This window comes from Salvelinus namaycush, chromosome 28, assembly GCF_016432855.1.
Source record: "Salvelinus namaycush isolate Seneca chromosome 28, SaNama_1.0, whole genome shotgun sequence".
Lineage (NCBI taxonomy): Eukaryota > Metazoa > Chordata > Actinopteri > Salmoniformes > Salmonidae > Salvelinus > Salvelinus namaycush.
The window spans coordinates 2,109,987-2,132,804 of NC_052334.1; the positions used below are offsets into that span (position 1 = coordinate 2,109,987).

The 22,818-nt window shown below is 46.8% G+C and overlaps 1 protein-coding gene across 2 annotated transcripts in view; it reads left to right on the top strand.

Annotated features, from left to right (window-relative positions):
* The window catches only part of LOC120023170 (RNA-binding protein 25-like), a 41,912-nt gene that overhangs the window by 5,140 nt on the left and 13,954 nt on the right, over positions 1 to 22,818 (top strand). Inside the window, exons 5-12 of one of the 2 annotated variants that reach the window (XM_038967185.1) lie at positions 504 to 576; positions 4,700 to 4,860; positions 5,459 to 5,653; positions 9,995 to 10,078; positions 15,662 to 15,957; positions 17,378 to 17,489; positions 18,807 to 18,896; positions 19,282 to 19,355. In XM_038967185.1, the coding sequence (XP_038823113.1) occupies positions 504 to 576; positions 4,700 to 4,860; positions 5,459 to 5,653; positions 9,995 to 10,078; positions 15,662 to 15,957; positions 17,378 to 17,489; positions 18,807 to 18,896; positions 19,282 to 19,355 (1,085 nt within the window). The remainder of the gene's footprint in view (positions 1 to 503; positions 577 to 4,699; positions 4,861 to 5,458; positions 5,654 to 9,994; positions 10,079 to 15,661; positions 15,958 to 17,377; positions 17,490 to 18,806; positions 18,897 to 19,281; positions 19,356 to 22,818) is intronic. The other variant, XM_038967186.1, reaches the window with a different exon arrangement.

Here is a 22,818-nt window from a genome sequence, read left to right on the forward strand (position 1 = left end):
AGAGGATCTGCAGAGAAGAATGGGAGAAACTCCCCAAATACAGGTGTGCCAAGCTTGTAGCGTCATATCCAAGAAGACTCGAGGCTGTAATCGCTGCCAAAGGTGCTTCAACAAAGTACTGAGTAAAGGGCCCGAATACTTGTATAAAATTTTATATTTCCGTTTTTTTATATTTAATAAATTAGCATAAATTTCTACAAAAACCTGTTTTTGCTTTGTCATTATGGGTATTGTGTGTAGATTGATGAAGAAAAAAAACAATTTAATCCATTTTAGAATAAGGCTGTAATGTAACAAAATGGGGGAAAAAGTCAAGCTGTCTGAATACTTTTCGAAATTCACTGTAGCTCTGGAAGAAGAAAACATGTGACTCTGGGTAACTTTTTCTGTGTATCGTGATCCTGGTGTCGTAATAACCCTAACATGAAGTTTATAAAGACATTTTGGTCTTTAGTCTCAGATGAGTGATTTCCCCTCTGCCTGTCCTTTCCTCCGTCCTGTAGAAATGTGGCCTGGTCCTGAGCTGGAAGAGGGTCCAAGGGGCTTCTGGGAAACTGCAAGGTAAAAACAAAACAGGTACACCACTTCTATTATACTTTCCCTCCTTTCCTTGTTATGTAGTTACCGCCACGTTACCGCCACGTCTGTGTAGTTACCGCCACGTCTGTGTAGTTACCGCCACGTTACCGCCACGTTACCACCACGTCTGTGTAGTTACCGCCACGTTACCACCACGTTACCACCAAGTCTGTGTAGTTACCACCACGTCTGTGTAGTTACCGCCACGTTACCACCAAGTCTGTGTAGTTACCACCACGTCTGTGTAGTTACCGCCACGTCTGTGTAGTTACCGCCACGTCTGTGTAGTTCCCGCCACGTCTGTGTAGTTCCCGCCACGTCTGTGTAGTTCCCGCCACGTCTGTGTAGTTACCGCCACGTCTGTGTAGTTACCGCCACGTCTGTGTAGTTACCGCCACGTCTGTGTAGTTACCGCCACGTCTGTGTAGTTACCGCCACGTCTGTGTAGTTCCCGCCACGTCTGTGTAGTTCCCGCCACGTCTGTGTAGTTACCGCCACGTCTGTGTAGTTACCGCCACGTCTGTGTAGTTCCCGCCACGTCTGTGTAGTTACCGCCACGTCTGTGTAGTTCCCGCCACGTCTGTGTAGTTCCCGCCACGTCTGTGTAGTTCCCGCCACGTCTGTGTAGTTCCCGCCACGTCTGTGTAGTTCCCGCCACGTCTGTGTAGTTCCCGCCACGTCTGTGTAGTTACCGCCACGTCTGTGTAGTTCCCGCCACGCAAGTTATTTTTTAGTTATTTAACCAGGTAGGCTAGTTGAGAACAAGTTCTCATTTACAACTGCGACCTGGCCAAGATAAAGCAAAGCAGTGCGACAAAAACAACAACACAGTTACACATGGAATAAACAAACATACAGTCAATAATACAGTAGAAAAGTCTATATACAGTGTGTGCAAATGGAGTAAGGATAAGGGAGGGGACTGTATAAAACTCTCTCTCTCTCTCTCTCTCTCCCAGTGACTGTATAAAACTCTCTCTCTCTCTCCCAGTGACTGTATAAAACTCTCTCTCTCTCCCTCCCAGTGACTGTATAAAACTCTCTCTCTCTCCCTCCCAGTGACTGTATAAAACTCTCTCTCTCCTTCCCAGTGACTGTATAAAACTCTCTCTCTCCCTCCCAGTGACTGTATAAAACTCTCTCTCTCTCCCTCCCAGTGACTGTATAAAACTCTCTCTCTCTCCCTCCCAGTGACTGTATAAAACTCTCTCTCTCTCCCTTCCAGTGACTGTATAAAACTCTCTCTCTCTCCCTCCCAGTGACTGTATAAAACTCTCTCTCTCTCCCTCCCAGTGACTGTATAAAACTCTCTCTCTCTCTCTCCCTCCCAGTGACTGTATAAAACTCTCTCTCTCTCTCTCCCTCCCAGTGACTGTATAAAACTCTCTCTCTCTCTCTCTCCCCCTCCCAGTGACTGTATAAAACTCTCTCTCTCTCTCCCAGTGACTGTATAAAACTCTCTCTCTCTCTCTCTCTCTCCCAGTGACTGTATAAAACTCTCTCTTTCTCTCTCCCAGTGACTGTATAAAACTCTCTCTCTCTCTCTCTCTCTCCCAGTGACTGTATAAAACTCTCTCTCTCTCTCTCCCTCCCAGTGACTGTATAAAACTCTCTCTCTCTCTCTCTCCCCCTCCCAGTGACTGTATAAAACTCTCTCTCTCTCTCCCAGTGACTGTATAAAACTCTCTCTCTCTCTCTCTCTGTCCCAGTGACTGTATAAAACTCTCTCTCTCTCTCCCTCCCAGTGACTGTATAAAACTCTCTCTTTCTCTCTCCCAGTGACTATAAAACTCTCTCTCTCTCTGTGACTGTATAAAACTCTCTCTCTCTCTGTGACTGTATAAAACTCTCTCTCTCTCCTTCCCAGTGACTGTATAAAACTCCCTCTCTCTCCTTCCCAGTGACTGTATAAAACTCTCTCTCTCTCTCCCAGTGACTGTATAAAACTCTCTCTCTCTCTCTCCCAGTAACTGTATAAAACTCTCTCTCTCTCTCCCAGTGACTGTATAAAACTCTCTCTCTCTCTCCCAGTGACTGTATAAAACTCTCTCTCTCTCTCCCAGTGACTGTATAAAACTCTCTCTCTCTCTCCCAGTGACTGTATAAAACTCTCTCTCTCTCCCAGTGACTGTATAAAACTCTCTCTCTCTCTCTCTCTCTCTCTCTCTCTCTCTCTCTCTCTCTCTCCCAGTGACTGTATAAAACTCTCTCTCTCTCTCCCAGTGACTGTATAAAACTCTCTCTCTCCCAGTGACTGTATAAAACTCTCTCTCTCTCTCCCAGTGACTGTATAAAACTCTCTCTCTCTCTCCCAGTGACTGTATAAAACTCTCTCTCTCTCTCCCAGTGACTGTATAAAACTCTCTCTCTCTCCCTCCCAGTGACTGTATAAAACTCTCTCTCTCTCCCTCCCAGTGACTGTATAAAACTCTCTCTCTCTCTGTCCCAGTGACTGTATAAAACTCTCTCTCTCTCCCTCTCTCTCCCTCCCAGTGAATGTATAAAACTCTCTCTCTCTCTGTCCCAGTGACTGTATAAAACTCTCTCTCTCTCCCTCCCAGTGACTGTATAAAACTCTCTTTCCCAGTGACTGTATAAAACTCTCTCTCCCTCCCAGTGACTGTATAAAACTCTCTCTCTCTCCCTCCCAGTGACTGTATAAAACTCTCTTTCCCAGTGACTGTATAAAACTCTCTTTCCCAGTGACTGTATAAAACTCTCTCTCCCTCCCAGTGACTGTATAAAACTCTCTCTCTCTCCCAGTGACTGTATAAAACTCTCTCTCTCTCCCAGTGACTGTATAAAACTCTCTCTCTCTCCCAGTGACTGTATAAAACTCTCTCTCTCCCTCCCAGTGACTGTATAAAACTCTCTCTCTCCCTTCCAGTGACTGTATAAAACTCTCCCTCCGTCCCAGTGACTGTATAAAACTCTCTCTCTCCCTCCCAGTGACTGTATAAAACTCTCTCTCCCTCCCAGTGACTGTATAAAACTCTCTCTCCCTCCCAGTGACTGTATAAAACTCTCTCTCTCTCTCTCTCTCTCTCTCCATCCCAGTGACTGTATAAAACTCTCTCTCTCCCAGTGACTGTATAAAACTCTCTCTCTCTCTCTCCCTCCCAGTGACTGTATAAAACTCTCTCTCTCTCTCTCCCTCCCAGTGACTGTATAAAACTCTCTCTCTCTCTCTCTCCCCCTCCCAGTGACTGTATAAAACTCTCTCTCTCTCTCCCAGTGACTGTATAAAACTCTCTCTCTCTCTCTCTCTCCCAGTGACTGTATAAAACTCTCTCTCTCTCTCCCTCCCAGTGAATGTATAAAACTCTCTCTCTCTCTGTCCCAGTGACTGTATAAAACTCTCTCTCTCTCTCCCTCCCAGTGACTGTATAAAACTCTCTCTCTCTCCCTCCCAGTGACTGTATAAAACTCTCTCTCTCCCAGTGACTGTATAAAACTCTCTCTCTCTCTCTCCCTCCCAGTGACTGTATAAAACTCTCTCCCTCCCAGTGACTGTATAAAACTCTCTCTCTCTCTCCCAGTGACTGTATAAAACTCTCTCTCTCTCTCTCTCCCAGTGACTGTATAAAACTCTCTCTCTCTCTCCCAGTGACTGTATAAAACTCTCTCTCTCTCTCTTTCTCCCTCCCAGTGACTGTATAAAACTCTCTCTCTCTCCCTCCCAGTGACTGTATAAAACTCTCTCTCTCCCAGTGACTGTATAAAACTCTCTCTCTCTCTCCCTCCCAGTGACTGTATAAAACTCTCTCTCTCTCTCTCTCTCCCAGTGACTGTATAAAACTCTCTCTCTCCCTTCCAGTGACTGTATAAAACTCTCTCTCTCTCCCTCCCAGTGACTGTATAAAACTCTCTCTCTCCCAGTGACTGTATAAAACTCTCTCTCTCTCTCTCCCTCCCAGTGACTGTATAAAACTCTCTCTCTCTCCCAGTGACTGTATAAAACTCTCTCTCTCTCCCAGTGACTGTATAAAACTCTCTCTCTCCCTCCCAGTGACTGTATAAAACTCTCTCTCTCCCTTCCAGTGACTGTATAAAACTCTCTCTGTCTCTCTCTCTCTCTCTCTCCCAGTGACTATAAAACTCTCTCTGTCTCTCTCCGTAGCGTTTGGTTTCTGTGAGTACAAGGAGCCAGAGTCCACCCTGCGTTCCCTGCGTCTGCTACATGAGCTGCTGCTGGGAGACAAGAAGCTGCTGGTCAAGGTGGATGCCAAGACCAAGGCCCAGCTAGAAGAATGGAAGGCTAAGAAGAGGAGTGCCAACGGGGTGAACACACACACACACACACACACACACACACACACACACACACACACACACACACACACACACCCTGTCTACCATGAGAAGTGATGGAGGAGAGCAGACTGGGTTCATAAAATATAAGTTGCACACACATTTTCTCTCCTAGCAGTGAGCTTCATTACCGACATTTAGTCTCTCAGGTCTTTTATGAGGTCCGGGACGATACCAGTATCACGATACTCGTTAGTATCACGGCAAGGAAATAAAACACAAAACAGATTTTAAACTTCTTTATGAAAACAGCCTGTTGGAAACAAAACATGTTTTCTATCCAGAGTCCAAAAATATTTTTTTTTTAGCTATAGCACACACAATATTTTACATACAGCAGATTTTTTTTTTTATAGCACCGTAGAGTTTGGTCTGCTTTGTGTTTTTATGTTTGTCATGGAAAATAAATATTGCGATAGTGGTATTATCCTGGCCCTTGTCTTCGTCAGGGAAGAGCAGGGTTTTAACATGGCTTCTGTGTGGTACACACTGAAAAATCCAACATCTTTCTTTGTACTTAAAAGAAAATATATATATGGTATTTCTACTCTCTTTTTATGTCTCATAGGGAGCCAAGTCTGAGGACGGGCCCAAGGAAGAAGAGGATGAGGAAGAGGTTCTTGACGAAGACACAAAGCGTCGTGACCAGATAGTAAAAGGGGCGATCGAGGGGTTGATCCGGGAGTTTGGCAGTGAGCTCAACGCCCCTTCTCAGGACGGGGACAACCAGCCCCGCAAGAAGAAGAGAGAGAAGAAAGAGGAGGTAGTAGCGTCCGTTCCACTGTAGAGAGGAGGTAGTAGCGTCCGTTCCACCGTAGAGAGGAGGTAGTAGCGTCCGTTCCACTGTAGAGAGGAGGTAGTAGCGTCCGTTCCACTGTAGAGAGGAGGTAGTAGCGTCCGTTCCACTGTAGAGAGGAGGTAGTAGCGTCCGTTCCACTGTAGAGAGGAGGTAGTAGCGTCCGTTCCACTGTAGAGAGGAGGTAGTAGCGTCCGTTCCACTGTAGAGAGGAGGTAGTAGCGTCCGTTCCACTGTAGAGAGGAGGTAGTAGCGTCCGTTCCACCGTAGAGAGGAGGTAGTAGCGTCCGTTCCACCGTAGAGAGGAGGTAGTAGCGTCCGTTCCACCGTAGAGAGGAGGTAGTAGCGTCCGTTCCACTGTAGAGAGGAGGTAGTAGCGTCCGTTCCACTGTAGAGAGGAGGTAGTAGCGTCCGTTCCACTGTAGAGAGGAGGTAGTAGCGTCCGTTCCACTGTAGAGAGGAGGTAGTAGCGTCCGTTCCACTGTAGAGAGGAGGTAGTAGCGTCCGTTCCACTGTAGAGAGGAGGTAGTAGCGTCCGTTCCACTGTAGAGAGGAGGTAGTAGCGTCCGTTCCACTGTAGAGAGGAGGTAGTAGCGTCCGTTCCACTGTAGAGAGGAGGTAGTAGCGTCCGTTCCACTGTAGAGAGGAGGTAGTAGCGTCCGTTCCACTGTAGAGAGGAGGTAGTAGCGTCCGTTCCACTGTAGAGAGGAGGTAGTAGCGTCCGTTCCACCGTAGAGAGGAGGTAGTAGCGTCCGTTCCACCGTAGAGAGGAGGTAGTAGCGTCCGTTCCACCGTAGAGAGGAGGTAGTAGCGTCCGTTCCACCGTAGAGAGGAGGTAGTAGCGTCCGTTCCACCGTAGAGAGGAGGTAGTAGCGTCCGTTCCACCGTAGAGAGGAGGTAGTAGCGTCCGTTCCACCGTAGAGAGGAGGTAGTAGCGTCCGTTCCACCGTAGAGAGGAGGTAGTAGCGTCCGTTCCACCGTAGAGAGGAGGTAGTAGCGTCCGTTCCACCGAAGAGAGGAGGTAGTAGCGTCCGTTCCACCGTAGAGAGGAGGTAGTAGCGTCCGTTCCACCGTAGAGAGGAGGTAGTAGCGTCCGTTCCACCGTAGAGAGGAGGTAGTAGCGTCCGTTCCACCGTAGAGAGGAGGTAGTAGCGTCCGTTCCACCGAAGAGAGGAGGTAGTAGCGTCCGTTCCACCGAAGAGAGGAGGTAGTAGCGTCCGTTCCACCGAAGAGAGGAGGTAGTAGCGTCCGTTCCACCGAAGAGAGGAGGTAGTAGCGTCCGTTCCACCGAAGAGAGGAGGTAGTAGCGTCCGTTCCACCGAAGAGAGGAGGTAGTAGCGTCCGTTCCACCGAAGAGAGGAGGTAGTAGCGTCCGTTCCACCGAAGAGAGGAGGTAGTAGCGTCCGTTCCACCGAAGAGAGGAGGTAGTAGCGTCCGTTCCACCGAAGAGAGGAGGTAGTAGCGTCCGTTCCACCGAAGAGAGGAGGTAGTAGCGTCCGTTCCACCGAAGAGAGGAGGTAGTAGCGTCCGTTCCACCGAAGAGAGGAGGTAGTAGCGTCCGTTCCACCGAAGAGAGGAGGTAGTAGCGTCCGTTCCACCGAAGAGAGGAGGTAGTAGCGTCCGTTCCACCGAAGAGAGGAGGTAGTAGCGTCCGTTCCACCGAAGAGAGGAGGTAGTAGCGTCCGTTCCACCGAAGAGAGGAGGTAGTAGCGTCCGTTCCACCGAAGAGAGGAGGTAGTAGCGTCCGTTCCACCGAAGAGAGGAGGTAGTAGCGTCCGTTCCACCGAAGAGAGGAGGTAGTAGCGTCCGTTCCACCGAAGAGAGGAGGTAGTAGCGTCCGTTCCACCGAAGAGAGGAGGTAGTAGCGTCCGTTCCACCGAAGAGAGGAGGTAGTAGCGTCCGTTCCACCGAAGAGAGGAGGTAGTAGCGTCCGTTCCACCGAAGAGAGGAGGTAGTAGCGTCCGTTCCACCGAAGAGAGGAGGTAGTAGCGTCCGTTCCACCGAAGAGAGGAGGTAGTAGCGTCCGTTCCACCGAAGAGAGGAGGTAGTAGCGTCCGTTCCACCGAAGAGAGGAGGTAGTAGCGTCCGTTCCACCGAAGAGAGGAGGTAGTAGCGTCCGTTCCACCGAAGAGAGGAGGTAGTAGCGTCCGTTCCACCGAAGAGAGGAGGTAGTAGCGTCCGTTCCACCGAAGAGAGGAGGTAGTAGCGTCCGTTCCACCGAAGAGAGGAGGTAGTAGCGTCCGTTCCACCGAAGAGAGGAGGTAGTAGCGTCCGTTCCACCGAAGAGAGGAGGTAGTAGCGTCCGTTCCACCGAAGAGAGGAGGTAGTAGCGTCCGTTCCACCGAAGAGAGGAGGTAGTAGCGTCCGTTCCACCGAAGAGAGGAGGTAGTAGCGTCCGTTCCACCGAAGAGAGGAGGTAGTAGCGTCCGTTCCACCGAAGAGAGGAGGTAGTAGCGTCCGTTCCACCGAAGAGAGGAGGTAGTAGCGTCCGTTCCACCGAAGAGAGGAGGTAGTAGCGTCCGTTCCACCGAAGAGAGGAGGTAGTAGCGTCCGTTCCACCGAAGAGAGGAGGTAGTAGCGTCCGTTCCACCGAAGAGAGGAGGTAGTAGCGTCCGTTCCACCGAAGAGAGGAGGTAGTAGCGTCCGTTCCACCGTAGAGAGGAGGTAGTAGCGTCCGTTCCACCGTAGAGAGGAGGTAGTAGCGTCCGTTCCACCGTAGAGAGGAGGTAGTAGCGTCCGTTCCACCGTAGAGAGGAGGTAGTAGCGTCCGTTCCACCGTAGAGAGGAGGTAGTAGCGTCCGTTCCACCGTAGAGAGGAGGTAGTAGCGTCCGTTCCACCGTAGAGAGGAGGTAGTAGCGTCCGTTCCACCGTAGAGAGGAGGTAGTAGCGTCCGTTCCACCGAAGAGAGGAGGTAGTAGCGTCCGTTCCACCGAAGAGAGGAGGTAGTAGCGTCCGTTCCACCGAAGAGAGGAGGTAGTAGCGTCCGTTCCACCGAAGAGAGGAGGTAGTAGCGTCCGTTCCACCGAAGAGAGGAGGTAGTAGCGTCCGTTCCACCGAAGAGAGGAGGTAGTAGCGTCCGTTCCACCGAAGAGAGGAGGTAGTAGCGTCCGTTCCACCGAAGAGAGGAGGTAGTAGCGTCCGTTCCACCGAAGAGAGGAGGTAGTAGCGTCCGTTCCACCGAAGAGAGGAGGTAGTAGCGTCCGTTCCACCGAAGAGAGGAGGTAGTAGCGTCCGTTCCACCGAAGAGAGGAGGTAGTAGCGTCCGTTCCACCGAAGAGAGGAGGTAGTAGCGTCCGTTCCACCGAAGAGAGGAGGTAGTAGCGTCCGTTCCACCGAAGAGAGGAGGTAGTAGCGTCCGTTCCACCGAAGAGAGGAGGTAGTAGCGTCCGTTCCACCGAAGAGAGGAGTTAGTAGCGTCCGTTCCACCGAAGAGAGGAGGTAGTAGCGTCCGTTCCACCGTAGAGAGGAGGTAGTAGCGTCCGTTCCACCGAAGAGAGGAGGTAGTAGCGTCCGTTCCACCGAAGAGAGGAGGTAGTAGCGTCCGTTCCACCGTAGAGAGGAGGTAGTAGCGTCCGTTCCACCGTAGAGAGGAGGTAGTAGCGTCCGTTCCACCGTAGAGAGGCGGTAGTAGCGTCCGTTCCACCGTAGAGAGGCGGTAGTAGCGTCCGTTCCACCGTAGAGAGGAGGTAGTAGCGTCCGTTCCACCGTAGAGAGGAGGTAGTAGCGTCCGTTCCACCGTAGAGAGGAGGTAGTAGCGTCCGTTCCACCGTAGAGAGGAGGTAGTAGCGTCCGTTCCACCGAAGAGAGGAGGTAGTAGCGTCCGTTCCACCGAAGAGAGGAGGTAGTAGCGTCCGTTCCACCGTAGAGAGGAGGTAGTAGCGTCCGTTCCACCGTAGAGAGGAGGTAGTAGCGTCCGTTCCACCGAAGAGAGGAGGTAGTAGCGTCCGTTCCACCGTAGAGAGGAGGTAGTAGCGTCCGTTCCACCGAAGAGAGGAGGTAGTAGCGTCCGTTCCACCGTAGAGAGGAGGTAGTAGCGTCCGTTCCATTGAAGAGAGGAGGTAGTAGCGTCCGTTCCACCTGTTTAAAGCGAGTGATGAGCGATTGTCAATGTGTTTTACATGGAGTGTGTTTTGTTTCTTTACTCGTTTTCCAGGAGGCGGCGCTACCTGCACCCATTTTGTTTTTCTTTTCTGTAAAGTGCTACGCTACTTCTGGGCCGACCTGGACCTTGTTCAGTAGTATCGTTTGGTGACGGGAGAAGGACATGTTGTGAACCTGATAATCATGTTTGTTTACCTGTGTCTCAGGAGGACATCAATGTGATGGACATAGAAGATGACAAAAGAGACCTGATATCCAGAGAGATCAGTAAATTCCGAGACACTCACAAGGTAACACACCGTCCATTGTTCTCTTAACACCTTCACTTTAGGCAATGGAGAAAGAAACTACAATACCCACATCTAGATTATACCTAGTGTAGTTTCAACATCCCTGTCAAGGACTGGACTACAAATTAATGTATTGACCCCCCCCCCCCCATTTCTAACATCCTAACATTAATAGTTCAGATATTTGCTAATTTTGTTGTACATTTTGTTCAATTGAACTTGATAAGAAAATTGAAGATTTTATAAACAATATGTGGAATGTCCGTCAAGTCAACAACAGATATTTTTCAGTGTCCCCAACAGTTTATAGGAGTTATAGGATCAACTGTTAACAACAGTGACTTGGGATGAAAGTATTACAGTAGAACTACCAGTTAGACGCAGGACGGGGTTAACTCCAGTCCTCGGCGGCCTGATTGGTGTCACCCTTTTCCCTCCCATCATCCCTAGCAAACACACCTCATTTTTTTCAACTTAATTGCATTTTTAAACTGAATAGCTTGATTATTGGAGTCAGGTGTGTCACTAATCAGGCCCCTCCCCCGAGGACTGGAGTTACCCCCCCCCCCCCAAGTCCTGATAGGTTGAACGAAATGTTACAATTCCTCAAAGCTAATCTATTGATTATAACCCCACCATTATGGTAGACATCATATGATGACTAAAGCAAGATGAATCTCAGAGCTTTTGAGGGGGAAAAGTATGCGAGGATAGGATGTAAGTATCATCTTTTAATTTATTTTCTCGTCTCGGGCGCTCCCTTCTGGAGGACTTGCAAAGGGGCAACTGGCTCTGAGACTGTTAATATGCTACAGTGTGTATATATATATATAAGGAATCGGGTTCCATTTTGAATACACCCATGTCTTTTAGCTAGTTGGCATGTGTAAAAGAAGGCCCCTACTGATTGTGTGAATACAAAAGCCAGAGAGCCTAGTGAACCGATGCAGGTCCTTGTGTTGTGTTTGAGGAAGGCAGATGAGGGACTCAAAATTATGGCCCAGATTTCCAGAATTACCGGTTAAAAGATTTATGAAATTTCGAGGGATTTTTGGAAAACCAGGCTATTTTTTGGGGGGGGGGGAAACTACCTGTGATTTTGCACCCCAAAGGTAGAGACTGAGAGTGATTAACCACGGCCGCTGTTTAAGCAGTCTGTAGTGTAGGGTACTAAAAGCAGGGAGCGTCCCTCCACAGCAGCACTTTGAGTTCTGAAGACTAGACAGGTAAGACTTTCTGTCTGTTTTTTATCCTCCTCCCCCCCTCTCTTCCCCCTCTCTTCCCCCGCTCTCTCCCCCTGCTCTCCCCCCTGCTCTCTCTCCCTCTCTCTCCCTTTCTCCCCCGCTCTCCCCTGCTCTCTCTCCCTCTCTCCCCCGCTCTCTCTCCCTCTCTCTCCCTCTCTCCCCCTGCTCTCTCGCCCGCTCTCTCTCCCCCTGCTCTCTCGCCGCTCTCTCTCCCCCTGCTCTCTCCCCCTGCTCTCTCTCCCCGCTCTCTCTCCCTTCTCCCCCGCTCTCTCTCCCCCGCTCTCTCTCCCCCGCTCTCTCTCCCCCGCTCTCTCTCCCCCGCTCTCTCTCTCTCTCTCTCTCTCTCTCTCCCGCTCTCTCTCCCGCTCTCTCTCCCGCTCTCTCCCCCGCTCTCTCCCCTGCTCTCTCTCCCTCTCTCCCCCGCTCTCTCTCCCCCTCTCTCTCCCCCTCTCTCTCCCCCTCACTCCCCCGCTCTCTCTCCCCTGCTCTCTCCCCCGCTCTCTCTCCCCCGCTCTCTCTCCCGCGCTCTCTCTCCCGCGCTCTCTCTCCCGCGCTCTCTCTCCCGCGCTCTCTCTCCCCCGCTCTCTCTCCCCCGCTCTCTCTCCCGCTCTCTCTCTCCCGCTCTCTCCCCCGCTCTCTCCCCCGCTCTCTCCCCCGCTCTCTCCCCCGCTCTCTCCCCCTGCTCTCTCCCCCGCTCTCTCCCCCTGCTCTCTCTCCCTCTCTCGCCCTGCTCTCTCGCCCGCTCTCTCTCCGTCTCTCCCCCGCTCTCTCCCCCGCTCTCTCCCCCGCTCTCTCTCCCTCTCTCCCCCGCTCTCTCTCCCCCGCTCTCTCCCTCTCTCGCCCGCTCTCTCTCCCTCTCTCCCTGCTCTCTCTCCCCCGCTCTCTCTCTCTCTCCCTGCTCTCTCTCCCCCTGCTCTCTCACCCCCCCCTCTCTCTCGCTCCAGCTTTCTGCTCTTACTTTTTCCTTTCTACTTCTCTTATATTTGTATCTGTCTTACCTATCTCTATATTATTATTATATTATTATATCTATGTTAAAGAAAAAGCTTGTTTAGGGACATCACAGAAAGGTCAAATATTGTTTTATGCTGCTTATTTTCCAAATCTAATAGACTTGGAAGTTTTTAGGGTTAAGAAGAACAATATTCCCACCATAGACAGTGTGTAGGTGGAACGTGAAGGCCCAAACATGTTAACAACATTAAACATTAGCCAAACTTAACACCACACATCTAGTGACAGGATCCTATTTTACCTCATCGCCAGGGGACGGTTGAGTCAGAGGTAAGTCCAGACAGGACATGGGACTGTTGCGTCAGAGGTAAGTCCAGACAGGACACTGTTGAGTCAGAGGTAAGTCCAGACAGGACAGGGAACATTCTAGAACATCAGTTTAATCCAAAGGGAAGTGAGAGATGTAGTGGATGGAACTCTTCGCTAAATCTCTTTTAGCACCATCTTTCTCTATTCTATTTCCTCTCCTTCTTCTTCTTCTCTGACAGAACAGGAGACCCACAGTTCAGTTTAGTCCAGCTTTACACGTTGTAGTTTCTCGTATACTGATCCCACTATCCTGCTATCCTGCACAAAATTGACGAACATCATTCAATGGCATTTGACCAGCTCAAATCTATTGCCATCGTAATGAATGGCATATAGCCATAGCAGTTTTTTTGTAGTGGGGTACCATATTGGTGAGGTACCATATTGGTGAGGTACCATATTGGTGAGGTGCCGTATCTCTATGTATGTAAGGGCTGTTGGCACTCTTGTCTCCCTCTTTGTCTGGTGTGTGAGTTTGTGTTAATCACTCTGTTGGTCTGAGACGATCTGATGATGGACATCAGAAGACTACCTCTGGGTAAGACCCGCTCTATGATTTCATTCCTTTTACCTAAACTGGAATACATACCTGCATTGTGACTCTCTCTAACACCAATGTAAAAGATCACCATTTTGTATCTAAGCACTAGTCTTTAATGTGTTGTGATATAACTGGATAATGTGTACAGTAAATGAATCACTGGTCATCGTAAAGGATCGATGGACAGATATTTTACCACTTTTAGTTTGTTTCTGTGAACTTGACCTGCTCTTCCTCACAGGAGTAGCTTGTAGGCTTGTAGGGGCAGAGACAGACGTGCTGAGTGAGTCCATAATTCATCACCTGTAAGTCACAAACAACCAATTAGCTCCACAGAGGATCCATCTCTATTTCCTGTTTCACTGAGAAATGAACCCTGATTTGTGTTTCTGTGCTGTTAAAATACATAAAACAACAACAAAGTTATTTATGGTAACTAGATAAAGTGGTTTCCACCGTCTCCAGATTGAGATATTTTGGCTCTGATAAAATCACCGCCTTCATTAAGAAGTGCATTGACGAAGTCGTCTTCACAGTGTGACCGTACGTACATACCCAAACCAGAAGTCATGGATTACAGGCAACATCCGCACTGAGTTTAAGGCTAGAGCTGCCGCTTTCGAGGAGCCGTGAGAGTAATCCGGATGCTTATAAGAAATCCCGACGAGACCTCCGACGAACCATCAAACAGGCAAAGCATAAATACAGGACTAAGATCGAATCCTACGACACCGGCTCTGACGCACAATGGATGTGGCAGTGCTTGCAAACTATCATGGATTACAATGTGAATGTTGACCTGTTTTAAAGGTCTTACTCACATCGATTACAGCGAGCGTGATCACATAGTCATCCGGAACAGCTGGTGCTCTCATGCATGCTTCAGTATTGTTTGCCTCGAAGCGCGCATAGAAGTAATTTAGCTTGTCTGGTAGGCTTGTCACTGGGCAGCTCGTGGCTGGGCTTCACTTTGGAGTCTAATACTTTGCAAGCCTTCCCACATCCGACGAGCGTTGGAGCCGGTGTAGTAGGATTCAATCTTAGTCCTGTATTTACGCTTTGCCTGTTTGATGGTTCGTCGGAGGGAATAGCGGGATTTCTTATAAGTGTCCGGGTTAGAGTCCCGCTCCTTGAAAGCGGCAGATCTAGCCTTTAGCTCAGTGCGGATGCTGCCTGTAATCCATGGCTTCTGTTTGGGGTATGTACGTACAGTCACTGTAGGGACAATGTCATCGATGCACTTATTGATGAAGCCCGTGACTGATGTGGTATACTCCTCAATGCCATTGGATGAATCCCGGGACATATTCCAGTCTGTGCTAGCAAAACAGTCCTGTAGCGTAGCATCCGTGTCATCTGACCACTTCCGTATTGAGCGAGTCATTGGTACTTCATGCTTTAGTTTTAGCTTGTAAGTAGAAATCGGGAGGATAGAATTATTGTCAGATTTGCCCAATAAAGAGCGAGGGAGAGCTTTGTACACGTCTCTGTGTAAAGGTGGTCTAGAGTTTTTTCCCCCTCTTGTTGCACATGTAACATGCTGGTAGAAATTTGGTAAAACGAATTTAAGTTTCCCTGCATCAAAGACCCCGGCCACTAGGAGCGCGGCTTCTGGATGAGCATTTTCTTGTTTGCTTATGGATTTATGCAGCTCGTTGAGTGCGGTCTTAGTGCCAGCATCGATTTGTGGTGGTCAATAGACGGCTACGAAAAATATAGACGCAAACTCTCTTGGTAAATAGTGTGGTTTACAGCTTATCATGAGATACTCTACCTCAGATGAGCAAAACCTTGAGACTTCCTTAATATTAGATTTTGTGCACCAGCTGTTGTTTACAAATAGACACAGACCACCACCACTTGTCTTACCGGAGGCAGCTGTTCTGTCTTGCCGATGCAGCGTAAACCCAGCCCAACTGTATATTATCCAGGTCGTCGTTCTGCCACGACTCGATGAAACATAAGATATTATAGTTTTCAATGTCCAACGTTGGTAGGATAGTCTTGAACGGAGCTCATCCAGTTTATTCTCCGGTGATTGCACGTTGGCCAATAGGATGGATGGTAGAGGCGGGTTAACCACTCGCCGACAAATTCTCACAAGGCACCCGGACCTACGTCCCCTGTATCGACATCTTCTCTTCATGCGAATGACAGGGATTTCCTTCATGTCCGGCTCGTTAAAGGAAAAAAAATCTTATGTCCAGTCCGAGGTGAGTAATCAGTGTTCTGATATCCAGAAGCTGTTTTCAGTCAAAAGAGAGACGGTGGCAGAAACATTATGTACAAAATAAGTTACAAACAACGTGAAAAATCACACAATTATGATTAGGAGCCCGTAAAACGGAAGACATCTCTTCCGACGCACCAAGACAGACTAACACAGTGTATTCCTTCTTCCTGTAGAAACTGTTTTGTCCATGGTGAATACAACTGTAGAGTGATTAACACAGGATACTCCTCTTCTACCTGTAGAAACTGGAGGAGGAGAAGGGAAAGAAAGAGCAGGAACGGCAAGAGATCGATAAGGACAGGAGGGAGAGGGACAAAGAAAGGGAGCGAGAGAGGGAGCGCCGGGACCGCGAGAGGGAGAAGGAGAGAGAGAAGGAGAAGGAACGAAACGACAACAAGGAGAGAGAGCGGGACAGAGACCGGGATCGAGACCGGATCGATCGGGACCGTGAACGAACGAGGGAGAGGGGAGACAGAGGAGAGAGGGAGCGCGTGAAAGAGAGAAGTCGAGAAGTCAGCAAAGACCGCAGTGGATCCAGGTTGGTATGAGGTTAACCTCACTAGAGTACGTGGGCACCTGGCCAACATCCAGTGAAATTGCAGAGCGCCAAATTCAACATCATTATAAAAATTCAGAAAACATACAATATTATACATAGGTTTAAAGATGAACTTCTTGTGAATCCAACCACGGTGTCAGATTTCAAAAATGCTTTACGGCGAAAGCATACCGTACGATTATTTAAGAACATCGCCCAGCAGACAAATCTTTACAAACAGTAACGACCCAAGTAGAAGAGTTACACAAGTCAGAAATAGATAAAATGAATCCCTTACTTTTGATGATCTTCATATGGTTGCACTCAGAAGACATTAATTTACTCAATAAATGTTTGTTTTGTTCGATAAATTCTCTCTTTATATCCAAAAACCTCAGTTTTGTTCGCGTTTGAAAATCGAAATTGTCTGTGTAAAGTTCATACAAACATGTCAAACGATGTTTATATTCAATCCTCAGCTTGTTTTTAGCCTAAATAAATCGATAAAAGTTCAACCGGACAATAACGTCGTCAATATAAAAGGTAAACAAGAAAGGCACTTTCTCGGTCGGGCGCATGAAAAAGCTCTCTGACACCTGGACCCTATCCAGTCATTCAGACTGGTCTTACTCCCTCATTTTTCAGAATACAAGCCTGAAACAATTTCTAAAGACTGTTGACATCTAGTGGAAAGCATAGGAACTGCAATTTGAGTCCTAAGTCAATGGATACTGTAATGGCACTGAATAGAAAACTACAAAACTAAAAACAATCCTACTTCCTGGATGGATTTTTCTCAGGTTTTCGCCTGCCATATGAGTTCTGTTATACTCACAGACATCATTCAAACAGTTTTAGAAACTTCAGAGTGTTTCCTATCCAAATATACTAATTATATGCATATCCTAGCTTATGGGCCTGAGTAGCAGGCAGTTTAATTTGGGCACGCTTTTCATCCGGAGGTGAAAATAGTGCCCCCTACCCTAGAGAAGTTAAGATCCAGGTTGGTATGAGGTTAACGCTGAAAGCCTGGCCTTCCTCTCTCCTTCCAGGGGTAGTGTTAAACAATCATCTGGGCCCGTATTCATAAAGCATCTCCGAGTAGTCAGAGTAGGAGTGCTGATCTAGGATCAGTGTTGCCTTTTAGATCATAATGAATCAGATTATATGGACAGATCCTAGATCATAATGAATCAGATTATACAGACAGATCCTAGATCATAATGAATCAGATTATATGGACAGATCCTAGATCAGAATGAATCAGATTATATGGACAGATCCTAGATCAGAATGAATCAGATTATATGGACAGATCCTAGATCAGCGTTTTTTCGCTCTGAAACACTTAATGAATACAGACGCTGGTCAACTGTAGAAGTGGTGAGTGTTTGAACTCACGTCTGTCTCTTCCCTGTAGAGAACGGAGCCGCGATGAGAAGAAACACGACCGCGAGGAGGATCAGGAGGAGGCGTACGAACGCAGGAAACTGGAGAGGAAGATGAGGGACAAAGAGGTTGCCTACCAGGAAGTATGTTTGACATGTAGTCCCATGTTTTACAAGGCTTAAGGCCGAATTTATACCCCTACACAAGTACGCAACGCAATAACTACATTAGCTACTGAAGAATGGTAATCCTGCAACTAATCCTAGTTGCAAAAGTCCACAAATTTGGGCAGCCTTGTAACGCAACAGAATTGTTTGTTTGTTTGTTTGTATGTTTGTATGCAGGATTGTTTGTATATACACTACCGGTCAAAGGTTGGGGGTCACTTAGAAATGTCCTTGTTTTTGAAAGAAAAGCACTTTTTTTTTTGGTCAATTTTTTAAATAATATCAAATTGATCAGAAATACTGTGTAGACCATTGTTAATGTTGTAAATGACTATTGTAGCTGGAAACTGATGATTTTTTTGTGGATGATTTTTTATGGACTATCTACATAGGCGTACAGAGGCCCATTATCAGCAACCATCACTCCTGTGTTCCAATGACACGTTGTGTTAACTAATCCAAGTTTATCATTTTAAAAGGCTAATTGATCATTAGAAAACACTTTTGCAATTGTGTTAGCACAGCTGAAAACTGTTGTCCTGATTAAATAAGCAATACAACTGGCCTTCTTTAAGACTAGTTGAGTATCTGGAGCATCAGCATTTGTGGGTTTGATTACAGGCTCAAAACAGCCAGAAACAAAGATCTTTCTTCTGAAACTCATCAGTCTATTCTTGTTCTGAGAAATGAAGGCTATTCCATGCGAGAAATTGCCAAGAAACTGAAGATCTAGTACAAGGCTGTGTACTACTCCCTTCACAGAACAGCGCAAACTGGCTCTAACCAGAAGAGAAAGAGGAGTGGGAGGCCCCGGTGCACAACTGAGCAAGAGGACAAGTACATTAGAGTATCTAGTTTGAGAAACAGACGCCTCACAAGTCCTCAACTGGCAGCTTCATTAAATAGTACCCGCAAAACACCAGTCTCAATGTCAACAGTGAAGAGGATTGTTTGTATGCAGGATTGCCATTTTGCCTAGCTAATTGCTATTTTCCATTAGATACTTGTGTAGGGTGTAAATGAGGCTTTACCACTGCAATATACGGGCATAGCATGGACCGGCATGGAACACAGCCAGTCTGTCTACTCTTTCCGATGTGCCATTCTCTCAGGCCTAAGGCACCCAAATGACACCCTATTCTCTATATAGTGCACTACAGTATTTTATTTTATATCAGGCCTGTTTTGATTCAGGGATGCTGATTGGCTGAAACAGCGTTCTAGCTGTGTGTTTTTATATCAGGCCTGTTTTGATTCAGGGATGCTGATTGGCTGTTGCTCCTCTTGTTTCAGCGTCTGAAGAACTGGGAGATGAGAGAGAGGAAGAAGGCTCGGGACTACGACAAAGAGAACCAACGAGAGGACGAGAGACGGCGTGAGATGGTAGTAGACAACGGCGGTTGGAACCAAAAATCTCCCAATTTGTACTCATCATACCAAAGGACAAATTTCCACCGATTTTAAACACTTTTTTGGGGTTACTACATAATTCCAAATGTGTTATTTCATAGTTTTGATGTTTTCACTATTATTCTACAATGTAGAAAATAGTAAAAAATAAAGAAAAAGCCTGGAATGAGTAGGTGTTCTATGTACATACATGTCCAGATAAATAAATACAGGAAAAAGAGAAACAAGGCATTTGAAACCAGTCTGGCACAAAGAGAAGATTCATATGGGAGACGAGCCTATACACAATCTATAATATTTGCCGTTTACCTCATAGAAGCTGAATGTATGCAATCATTTGTTCGTCCTCTTCCTCCAGACAAAAGAAGGCAAGCGTCTGAAAGAGTTCCTGGAAGATTATGACGATGACAAAGACGACCTGAAATACTACAGGTGAGATCACACCTTTATAACACAGAGATGACCTGAAATACTACAGGTGAGGTCACACCTTTTATAACACAGAGATGACCTGAAATAATACAGGTGAGATCACACCTTTATAACACAGAGACGACCTGAAATACTACAGGTGAGGTCACACCTTTATAACACAGAGATGACCTGAAATACTACAGGTGAGATCACACCTTTATAACAGAGATGACCTGAAATACTACAGGTGAGATCACACCTTTATAACACAGAGATGACCTGAAATAATACAGGTGAGGTCACACCTTTATAACACAGAGATGACCTGAAATAATACAGGTGAGATCACACCTTTTATAACACAGAGATGACCTGAAATAATACAGGTGAGGTCACACCTTTATAACACAGAGACGACCTGAAATAATACAGGTGAGGTCACACCTTTATAACACAGAGATGACCTGAAATAATACAGGTGAGATCACACCTTTATAACACAGAGATGACCTGAAAGAATACAGGTGAGATCACACCTTTATAACACAGAGATGACCTGAAATACTACAGGTGAGGTCACACCTTTATAACACAGAGATGATCTGAAATACTACAGGTGATGTCACACCTTTATAACACAGAGATGACCTGAAATAATACAGGTGAGGTCACACCTTTATAACACAGAGATGACCTGAAATAATACAGGTGAGATCACACCTTTATAACACAGAGACGACCTGAAATACTACAGGTGAGGTCACACCTTTATAACACAGAGATGACCTGAAATACTACAGGTGAGGTCACACCTTTATAACACAGAGATGACCTGAAATACTACAGGTGAGGTCACACCTTTATAACACAGAGATGACCTGAAATAATACAGGTGAGGTCACACCTTTATAACACAGAGATGACCTGAAATACTACAGGTGAGGTCACACCTTTTATAACACAGAGATGACCTGAAATACTACAGGTGAGGTCACACCTTTATAACACAGAGATGACCTGAAATACTACAGGTGAGATCACACCTTTATAACACAGAGATGACCTGAAATAATACAGGTGAGGTCACACCTTTATAACACAGAGATGACCTGAAATACTACAGGTGAGGTCACACCTTTATAACACAGAGATGACCTGAAATACTACAGGTGAGATCACACCTTTATAACACAGAGATGACCTGAAATAATACAGGTGAGGTCACACCTTTATAACACAGAGATGACCTGAAATAATACAGGTGAGATCACACCTTTATAACACAGAGATGACCTGAAATACTACAGGTGAGGTCACACCTTTATAACACAGAGATTACCTGAAATAATACAGGTGAGATCACACCTTTTATAACACAGAGATGACCTGAAATAATACAGGTGAGGTCACACCTTTATAACACAGAGACGACCTGAAATAATACAGGTGAGATCACACCTTTATAACACAGAGATGACCTGAAAGAATATAGGTGAGGTCACACCTTTATAACACAGAGACGACCTGAAATAATACAGGTGAGGTCACACCTTTATAACACAGAGATGATCTGAAATACTACAGGTGAGGTCACACCTTTATAACACAGAGATGACCTGAAATACTACAGGTGAGGTCACACCTTTTATAACACAGAGATGACCTGACATACTACAGGTGAGATCACACCTTTATAACACAGAGATGACCTGAAATACTACAGGTGAGGTCACACCTTTATAACACAGAGATGACCTGAAATAATACAGGTGAGGTCACACCTTTATAACACAGAGATGACCTGAAATAATACAGGTGAGATCACACCTTTATAACACAAGAGATTACCTGAAATACTACAGGTGAGGTCACACCTTTTATAACACAGAGATGACCTGAAATACTACAGGTGAGGTCACACCTTTATAACACAGAGATGACCTGAAATACTACAGGTGAGGTCACACCTTTATAACACAGAGATGACCTGAAATACTACAGGTGAGATCACACCTTTATAACACAGAGATGACCTGAAATAATACAGGTGAGATCACACCTTTATAACACAGAGATGACCTGAAAGAATATAGGTGAGGTCACACCTTTATAACACAGAGACGACCTGAAATAATACAGGTGAGGTCATCAACTTTATTAAACAGACAACTGTCCTTGTGGAGACCTAACTCTAACCCCTAACCTTAACATTTTCGTTGTTTTACTATCCTAGTGAGGACTTTTGGGGATTTCCGGTACCCACCAGGATAGTAATACAAGCCTACACACACACACACACACACACACACACACACAAACCGTGTTGGACTATTTTGAGGAAACTACAAACAGGAGACTTCTGTTATTCTGTCACACTGTGATTTAGATGCATACATGACTGAGGCCCTTTATCTACTTCCTCAGAGAGAGATGAGGCCCTTTATCTACTTCCTCAGAGAGAGATGAGGCCCTTTATCTACTTCCTCAGAGATGAGGCCCTTTATCTACTTCCTCAGAGAGATGAGGCCCTTTATCTACTTCCTCAGAGAGATGAGGCCCTTTATCTACTTCCTCAGAGAGATGAGGCCCTTTATCTACTTCCTCAGAGAGATGAGGCCCTTTATCTACTTCCTCAGAGAGATGAGGCCCTTTATCTACTTCCTCAGAGAGATGAGGCCCTTTATCTACTTCCTCAGAGAGATGAGGCCCTTTATCTACTTCCTCAGAGAGAGAGATGAGGCCCTTTATCTACTTCCTCAGAGAGATGAGGCCCTTTATCTACTTCCTCAGAGAGATGAGGCCCTTTATCTACTTCCTCAGAGAGAGAGATGAGGCCCTTTATCTACTTCCTCAGAGAGAGAGATGAGGCCCTTTATCTACTTCCTCAGAGAGAGAGATGAGGCCCTTTATCTACTTCCTCAGAGAGAGAGATGAGGCCCTTTATCTACTTCCTCAGAGAGAGAGATGAGGCCCTTTATCTACTTCCTCAGAGAGAGAGATGAGGCCCTTTATCTACTTCCTCAGAGAGAGATGAGGCCCTTTATCTACTTCCTCAGAGAGAGATGAGGCCCTTTATCTACTTCCTCAGAGAGAGATGAGGCCCTTTATCTACTTCCTCAGAGAGAGATGAGGCCCTTTATCTACTTCCTCAGAGAGATGAGGCCCTTTATCTACTTCCTCAGAGAGAGATGAGGCCCTTTATCTACTTCCTCAGAGAGAGAGAGATGAGGCCCTTTATCTACTTCCTCAGAGAGAGAGAGATGAGGCCCTTTATCTACTTCCTCAGAGATGAGGCCCTTTATCTACTTCCTCAGAGATGAGGCCCTTTATCTACTTCCTCAGAGAGATGAGGCCCTTTATCTACTTCCTCAGAGAGAGATGAGGCCCTTTATCTACTTCCTCAGAGAGAGATGAGGCCCTTTATCTACTTCCTCAGAGAGATGGGGCCCTTTATCTTCTTCCTCAGAGAGATGAGGCCCTT